The 9,357-nt window shown below is 32.8% G+C and overlaps 1 protein-coding gene across 2 annotated transcripts in view; it reads left to right on the top strand.

Annotated features, from left to right (window-relative positions):
• nop9 (NOP9 nucleolar protein) overlaps positions 1 to 9,357 on the top strand; it is a 16,446-nt gene that overhangs the window by 3,198 nt on the left and 3,891 nt on the right. For both annotated transcript variants that reach the window (XM_016479822.1, XM_016479823.1), the window contains exons 3-9: positions 166 to 402; positions 1,750 to 1,944; positions 3,314 to 3,421; positions 3,499 to 3,640; positions 4,741 to 4,933; positions 7,317 to 7,457; positions 8,623 to 8,742. In XM_016479822.1, coding sequence (XP_016335308.1) covers positions 166 to 402; positions 1,750 to 1,944; positions 3,314 to 3,421; positions 3,499 to 3,640; positions 4,741 to 4,933; positions 7,317 to 7,457; positions 8,623 to 8,742 — 1,136 coding nt within the window. The remainder of the gene's footprint in view (positions 1 to 165; positions 403 to 1,749; positions 1,945 to 3,313; positions 3,422 to 3,498; positions 3,641 to 4,740; positions 4,934 to 7,316; positions 7,458 to 8,622; positions 8,743 to 9,357) is intronic.

Genomic DNA, 9,357 nt, shown 5'->3' with positions numbered 1-9,357 from the left:
AGTGTGTGTGTGAGTGAGTGAGTGAGTGAGTGAGTGAGTGAGTGAGTGAATGTGTGTGCGTGTGTGTGCGTGAGTGTGTGTAAAGCATGTTTTTGCTCCTGTGATAAGAGTAGATCATGGCTGCAGCGGTCTCGAGCTGTGTCTGAGTGTTGTGTGTCTCTTCAGCTCTGTTTGTGGAGAACGTGCTGTCGGAGGTCAAGGGTCAAGCGGCGCTCGTCTCCACTGATATGACCGGAAGTGTGGCTCTGGAGCGGCTGCTCTCATTGGCCAGTCCTGCTCAGGTGGCAGGTGTGCTGGCGGAGCTGGGAGGAGAGACGGGGTCAGAGTTCAGAGGCGTGTCATGTGACCAGTGCGGGGGTCATGTGATGGAGAGTGCGCTCAGACAGGCCCACCGCTGGAACGGTGAGAGTATCTGATCATTATTAAGAATAATTATTATCATAATCATTTTATTGAATATTTATTATTAAAGGCGTCCTATTATGCTTTTTCACTTTTTCAACTTTAGTTAGTCTGTAATGTTGCTGTTTGCGCATAAAAAAGATCTGCAAAGTTACAAAGCTCAAAGTCCACTTCCAGATATTTTATTTAACACAAATCACTTTTCAAAAACTACACTAGCTTTCCCAAGGCAGACGAACTTAGAGTGGTTACAATCATCCGGGTTTAAATCGCGCTCAAATTATTTTGATTTTGACGCAAAATTTACACTGAAGCTGGCAGGCGGCTATGATAAGGGGCGTGACATTTCCTGACCAGGCGCCGAGTGCTTCCAATCACAACTCACACTGGCCCAGCTAACCAATCACAACACACACTGGCCCAGCTAACCAATCACAACACACACTGGCCCAGCTAACCAATCACAACACACACTGGCTTATTGAATATGTATTAGTATTTTCCCTAATAATGACATTATTATTATTATTATTTATAACAGTAGTGGTAAGTAATAATGTATTATTATTAATAATAATTATTATTATTATCATTTTATTGAATATGCATTATTTTCCCTAATAAGAACAATACTAAAATAATAATATTAATAATATTATTAATAGTAGTAAGTAATATATTATTAATAATAATAATTATTATTATAATCATTATATTGAATATGTATTATTATTTTCCCTAATAATAACAATACTAATATATTTATTATCATTATAATAATTAGTAGTAGTAGTAGTAGTAGTAGAAGTAAAAAATTGTATCATTAATAATAATAATTATTATTATAAGCATTTTATTGAATATGTATTATTATTTTCCCCAATAATAATAATACTGAAATAATAATAATAATAATAATAATAATATTAGTAGTATTCGTAATATATTATTAATATTTATTATTATTATCATTTTTGAATGTGTATTATTGTTTTCCCTAATAACAATATTAATATAATAATAATAGTAATATTAATTATTATTATTTATGTTGCTATTACATTAATAGTAGTAAGTATTATTATTATTATTAATAATAATATAATAAATATTATTATAATCATTTTATTGGATATGTAATTTTATTATTATTATTATATTATTAATTACTATTATGATTTTAATATTATTAATTATCTTTGTTATGTTTTCCTTTGGCGTCACTCAGCCGTTTGTAAGCTTGTTCTTGTGAAGCTGTGCTGGAGCTGTATGCGTTGCGAGAAGCTCTGAAGCGAGTCAGTTGTTCTGTCAGAGAGTGTTTCTCATGATCCGGTGTGTTTTGTGAAGAGGAGGACTCTGACGTCACAGCGGAGGACGAGGAGCATTGTGGGATGCTGGAGGCTCAGGTGAAGCGTGTGTGTGGAGTCGTCAGAGAGAGTCTGCTGGAGTTCCTGAAGGATCCGTACGGATCGCATGTGCTCCGGACGCTGGTCCAGGTTCTGAGCGGATCACTGAGCCGAGACGCAGCTGCTGCTCAAACAGGTCAGAAACACACTTCACAGCAGACTGAGAGCTGATTTCTGGGGAGTTTCTGCTGCTTTCTCACTGTCTGAAGTGAGGCTCTGAGGATCATTTCTATTATTTTTCTTTTTTATTATTTGCTTCTGTTATCAGCCAAAAACATAAAAAAAATATCCTAATAATAATAAAACCATCTGATATTCTTTTTATTTTATTTATTTATTTATATTCTTAGATTTGCTGCTTTTATAAGCTGAAGAATACAAAAAAATTATCTGCAAAAAAAAGCATCTGATCATTTTCTTTTATTTTGTTACAAAAAAGCACAAAAAATGATCTGTATAATAATAAAAGCATCTGATAATTTTTTTTTAAATATTTAAACATTTTTTCATTTGCTTGCTAACAAGAAATAAATATTAATAATAATAAAAGCATCTGATAATTTTTTTTATTGTTCTTATTTTTTCAGTTGCTTCTGTTATCAGCCAAAAACCACAAAAAATAATCCTAATAATAATAAAACCTTCTGATATTCTTTTTATTTTTTTTTTTATTTGCTGCTTTTATAAGCTGAAAAATACAAAAAATCTTAATAATAATAAAAGCATCTGATCGTTTTCTTTCATTTTGTTCCAAAAAGCACGAAAATTATCTTTATAATAATAAAAGCATCTGATAATTTGTATTATTTTTTTTCATTTGCTTTTGTTATCAGCTAAAAAAATAATGATAAAAGCATCTGATATTTTTTTATTGTTTTTATAATTTTTTCAGTCACTTCTGTTATCAGCCAAAAACCACAAAAAAATCGTAATAATAATAAAAGTATCTGATATTTTTTTATTTAAAAAAAATGTTTCATTTGTTTGTTAACAGCCAAATAATAATAATAATAAAAGCATCTAATGTTTTTTTTTCATTTGCTGCTGTTGTCAGCAAATAAAACACTAAAATAATCTTAGTAATAATAATAAGAGCATATGATAATAAAAAATAAAAAAAATTTACTTTTTTTTTTCATTTGCTTGCTAACAAAAAATGCTAACAAAAACATCTTAATAATAATAAAAGCATCTGATAATTTTTTATAGTTTTTATTATTTTTTTTCAGTTGCTTCTGTTATCAGCCAAAAACCAGAAAAAATCATAATAATAATAATAAAAGCATCTGATAATTTATTTTCAATATTTAAACTTTTTTTTCATTTGCCTGCTAACAAAAAACATCTTAATAATAATTAAAGCATCTGATAATTTTTTTATTGTTTTTGTTTTTTTCAGTCGCTTCTGTTATCAGCCAAAAACCACAAAAAATAATCTGAATAACAATAAAAGCGTCTGATAATTTTTTTCTTCTTATGTTGATGTATTTTGCTTGTGTGATCAGGCAGAAAGCAGAAGAAGCCCAAAGCGGAGGTGCTGGATTTCGAGATCCCCGTCTCGTTCTGGTGGGAGCTGAAGCATCTCTCCGAGCGTCTGCTGGAGAACATCAACGGTAACCATCTGAACACCTTGTGTTTGTGTTTGTGTTTGTGTTGCTCCTCTTCATCTTCATCTTCATCTTCACCTCAGTCTGTGTGACGAACACCAGCGCCAGCGCCGCTCTCCAGACGCTGCTCACCGTCTGTCACAGGAAGAGACCCCTTCTGTGCAGGAAGCTGATCAAGGGCATCATGGGATACCTGGCGTCGCTCAGCTCGGCTCCTGGAGTCAGGTGAGGAGGACGAGGAGGAGGGATCGGGTGATGATGCTCAGTTTAGCTTTCAAAAAAGAGGACAGTGGGGGCAGGATGGGTTTGAGGGGGTTAAAGTAGCAAAAAAATGTAATTTCCATATAGGGGTGTGCGATATATATCGTCTGCGGTAATATCATAATTGTTGTTTAACGATGTGCGATTTGACATTATCGAGTATTTTGCAAAAACCATTCAAAACTCGCCTTCAGAGTGCATGCATAGATTTAGAGTGTGTTCTTTCTCTGCATGATTCAGTATTAAAATGCATTTAGAATGATCACAACATTCAAGACATGGGGACGGAAAATGTGTATATTTATATAATTTCATATAGTTAATCAATATCACACAGAGAGTGCCGTTTTTATCTCCAAAGATTACCATGATTACAAATGTGATATAGATTTTTTTTATAGCAGTTCAATAAACAAGTTAATATTAAGAGACTGAAGTTTTAGACACCATATTGTCTGTTTTATAATAATTTAAATAATTCCAAACACAGCCACAGCACTGTTTTGTGTTTCTGAGCAACATGACAGTGATTCGTTCCTGAATGAATCAAGTGTTTAAATGATTCGGTTCAGTCGCAGTGACTCACTTATTAACAGTGACTTGCTGCCACCTGCTGGCGGGTTTAATTTCACATTTAAAGTATATTTTATTATTTAAATGATTTCGAATATCAGTATTCAATGTTTTATGTTTAATATATCAACACATTATTTATGCATTAGTAACTGCAGGTTAAATGCATTCATGTCTTGTGTGTAAACACATCTAAATGCCTCTTCAGACGCAGCTTCTGTGTTTCCTCTGCACTGCAAAGATGAATTGATACTGATTTAATTTGCTTGCTAACAGCCCAAATGTCTTATTATTCTAATTCACTGATTAAATGTAAGAATTTGACTCAAAAAGATAATGCACACTTTTAGAAAAATGGCTTTATAAAGGTAAAAATGCCCATAAAAATAGTCCTTAAGATACCAGCACAATAACACACTCTAATTATGGTTATAGTCGAGATATTATTTTGTGGTCACCCTAATGATGCTGAGATGCTGTTTCTGCTTCAGTCCGCTGCTGGTGTTCTTGAAGGACCCTTCCTGCAGTCACCTGATGCAGACCGTCTTCAGTTTCTCCCAGAAGGCTGTGCTGCGAGACGTCTACAGGAGCCACCTGAGGACGCAGCTGATGCCTCTGGCCCTTCATCCCATCGCAAACTACACCGTCCAGAGCCTGATCACAGCTTCGGCGCGCTTCAGAGTGGTACAGCCCTTCGCAGGCTCCTTAAAGCAACACTCCACTATTTTTGAAAATAGGCTCATTTTCCAAACTCCCCTAGAGTTAAACAGTTGAGTTTTACCGTTTTCGAATCCATTCAGCCGATCTCCGGGTCTGGCGGTAGCACTTTTAGCTTAGCTTAGCATAGATCATTGAATCTGATTAGACCGTTAGCATCTCGCTCAAAAATGACCAAAGAGTTTCTATATTTTTCCTATTTAAAACTTGACTCTTCTGTAGTTACATCGTGTACCAAGACCGACGGAAAATGATATTATGCAGCGCCTGAAAATAGTCCCAGCTAGGTAGCTTCCAATAAGACTATTTTCAGGTGCTGCGTAATATCAAACTGTTTAACTCTAGGGGAGCTGGAAAATGAGCCTATTTTCAAAAGTAGTGGAGTGTTGCTTTAAAGGGACAGTTCACCCAAAAATGAAGATTCTGTCATTAATTACTCGCCCTCATGTCGTTCCAAACCCGTAAGACCTTTTTGATATTAAGATATTTATGATGCATTCCGAGACAGCAAGGATCCTAACACGATCAACGCACAAAAACGTAAGCAAGGAGATCGTTAAAATAATCCATGTGACATCAGGAGATATCAGAGAGCTCTCGGAATTCATCAGAAATATCTTAATTTGTGTTCCGGAGATGAGCGAAGGTCTTGGAATGACATGAGGGCAAGTAATTCATTTTTGGGTGAACTATCCCTTTAAAGAGTCTCGCATTTAGTTTGATTAAATATTAATTTCATTAAATATTAATATAAACTATAATAGTATCTGGATACTGAAATATCACTGAACAGTGGCTAATAAAAATGACAAAAAACAACAAAATGATTAAAACTTGAACTAAAATTAAAATGAAAACGGAACATAAAAATACAAGAACTTTTTCAAAATATTAATGAAAACTATAGTAGTGTCTTGATATTAAAATAATACTGAATTATTTTAAAATAACACTGAATGATGGCTAATAAAAATGACACTAATATATACACTAATTCATAATCAGTGAATATCACGCATTTATTGCTTATGATGCACCTTCGGTGAACTGATAATGTTTACGTTAGGGTTTATATATTACAATTAGGGCTGTCAGTCGATTAAAATTTTTTATTTAATTAATTACATGATGTGTCTATTAATTATTCTAATTAATCGCAAATTACATTTGGCTGTGAAAATACCCCCAAAAGATTATTTAAAACAATTTTTGTGTTAAATGAGAAAGTATTAAGTAGACATTACAAATAGTAGCTTTAGAAAGAAATATTTTATTTGATTCAACATAAAATTTATTACACATAAACGTTTAGGCTACAATGGCCCAGCATAAACTATCATAAACAGCATAAAATCTCAGTTTTTTTTTCGTTAATGCAATAGAATTCATTGATAACCAAAACAGCTTTGTTACAACAGTCTTCAAAATACCTTCTTTTTTGTTCCACAAAAAAATCAAGTCATTCAGGTTTGAGTAAATGATTACATAATTCAAATTTTTTGGGCGAACTATCCTTTTAAAGTTTTTTTTTTTAATTAAATGATACTCTAAATAATAAACTAAAACTGCCAGCAGGTGGCGGTAAATGTCTGAGTCATTCATTCATTCGATTCGTTCAAACGGCTGATTCATTCAGGAATTCAGTAAACGACTCTCTTTATGAATGGATCTTTGAATCATTGATTCACTCGATTCCTTCAAAACGCGGATTCATTCAGAAACTAAACACCGCTGTGTTTCTCACAGACGCGCAACAATTCTGCTGTGGCTTTATAGGTAATATTTTTGTTGCCAAAAACAGACAATATTGTGTTTAAAATATAACACAATATAAACTTCTTATTTAGCTGCTGAACTGTTGTGTAAAATCACATTTGCAGTCGTGCTATTCGTGACAAATACAGAACTCATGTGATATCGCTTATCACGTGATATAAATATGAGACAAAAGCTCATACAGGAGCATTTTTTGCTCCAATATCTTGAATTTTAGGGCATAACTGCATTTATGGAGTTGTTGTCCTGCATCATATTTATCAACAGTCAACTGTATGAAATGCAAGTAAATATTTTAATCGCGTTATTTTTTTCATAACTAATTAATTAAGTTAACGCGTTAAACTGACAGCCCTAATTATAATATTTTGTATATGGTTGTAAGATGCATATTTTATGTCTTGCATCTTTTTAAATGAGCAGCTGAAGTATTAAAGCAAATGCATTTCAAAATAAGAGTCCATTGTTTATGTTTAAAAGTCCCTCGTTATGCATATATGTATATATATGGTAAATGTTTTTATTTTTTTGCATCTTCTTTCCTTTGAAATGTGTCTTTCTGTCGTGTGCTCAGTTCCTGAAGATCTTCGATGAGCTGATGGAGGGGTTCGAGGCGATTCTGGCCGCGGGTCACATGGGTGTGGTGGTGCTGATGGTGGAGAGCTGTGTTTATTGGGAGGAGAAGCAGAATGCACTGCTGCAGCGCCTCCTGCAGGTACACACCAGCTACTGCACTGACCTCTGGCTATAATCAGCCTACTACTGTTGATCTGCTGCTGCCATGAAAGTAGGTCTTTAATGATCACAAGGTTGTTATAGGTAACTAAAACCATCGAACATTTTGGCTGCTTGAAATAAAATTAACTAAAAAAAAATGAAATATAAAAAAAAACTTAATTTTGAGTTAGTTTAACTTAGTAAGTTGAGTTAGTTTAATGTAGTAAAATAACTAAAACTGAAAAAAAACATAAAAAGTTATATAGACATACTTTAAAAAAATCTAATAAAATTAAAAAAAAGAAAAAAGAAAATTACTAAAACTTGAACTAAAATAAAACATATAAAAATCCTTTTTAAAAAATTATAAAAACTACAATAGTATCTCTATACTAAGCTAGCACTGAACAATGGCAAATAACAATAAAAATAACAAAACACACAATTGCTAAAACAAACCAAAAATGTAAAAATACAAAAACATTTTCAGAATTTTAATAAAAACTATAAAAGCACAACAAAATTACTAAAACTTAAATTTAAAAACATGAAAATGAAAATCAAATACAAATAAAAATAACAAAAAACACAATTGCTAAAATTTAAACTTAAAAAATGAAAACCAAAAATTTAAAAATACAAAAACCTTTTCAGAATATTAATAAAAAAAGCAAAATTACTCAAACTTAAATGTAAAAATATGAAAATGAAAAACAAATACAATTTCAAAATAATAATAAAACCTAAAAATAAAAACTGAAAAAGTAAATAAAAACTGAAAATATTAAAATACAAGACCTTTTAGAAGATATTAATAATACTGTCTATATACCATCTTAATAATACTAAAATGACACATGAACGGTGAAGTGTATAATTTGGGCACCCAAACAAAATTGCAAAGCTACTATAATATTACTCTTACAACTTCTGCATTGTACAGTATGCATACTACTCAGTGTGCTAATGCTGTCTGTATGAAATACCTGGATGACCAACTACATTTATCAGAATGTGCAGCATAAACCCAGAGAATGCATCCTGCATCACACATTTGTATTGTTTATTTATGCAAACTATTTCTCATTCTATTCTTCATAAGTAGTTGCCAGTGTGCAGTATGCAATACACTGGTGTTTCATTTGAGCTTCATTTCCCATCAGGCATTTCACTGCAGTGAACCAGCTTCTCTGCAGGTCTCCTGTCTGCCTCTCTTTCTGTCCTTACTGGCGTATGAAGTGTACTACAACACCGAGACAGCAGAGGGAGACGCCGTCACACAGGTGCTCCATCACACACTTGTTCAGTCTGCAGCGAAGGCTGGAGCACTCTTTCTAGTTTTACAGCATGTGTATTGTGTGCAGTGTGTGAACACAGCTGTGTGAGATACCGTATCCCACAATGCAGTGTGTTGTGAAATGCATTTGACTTGATCTTCCAATGTGGCAAAGAAGCAGAAGTAACATCAGCCACGAGTTTGACTGGTTAATGATGGTTAAAGCTTTCAAAACTGCATTTTTACACATAAAAGTGCATCATTTTCAAGTCTAACTGGATGCCGCTGGGCTGCATAATAGAGGAAAAAATGACATTGCAATATTCAGTTTTTCTGTGACATGAAAAATATTTTGAGGCAGATAACCTGAATGGCTGTATTTGGAAAGAATTAATCATTTTTCAACGATTGCAGTGATTTTGTACCGTACTGCATCTGCAAATCCATAGAAAATATATTTTATAGACAAAAATGATAATGACATTGCTATATACATACATACATACAGTATTTTTTTTTCTATAAAACACACACACATATATAGAGAGAGAGAGAGAAAACTTTTATATTTTTTATAAAGAAAAAAATATATTTTTTATTAAAAAAAATATCTTATAAAATA

This window comes from Sinocyclocheilus anshuiensis, unplaced genomic scaffold (genome assembly GCF_001515605.1).
Source record: "Sinocyclocheilus anshuiensis isolate Anshui unplaced genomic scaffold, SAMN03320099.WGS_v1.1 scaffold3306, whole genome shotgun sequence".
NCBI lineage: Eukaryota > Metazoa > Chordata > Actinopteri > Cypriniformes > Cyprinidae > Sinocyclocheilus > Sinocyclocheilus anshuiensis.
The sequence above is the reverse complement of the archived record's forward strand: the minus strand, read 5'-3'. Positions and strand labels throughout refer to the sequence as shown.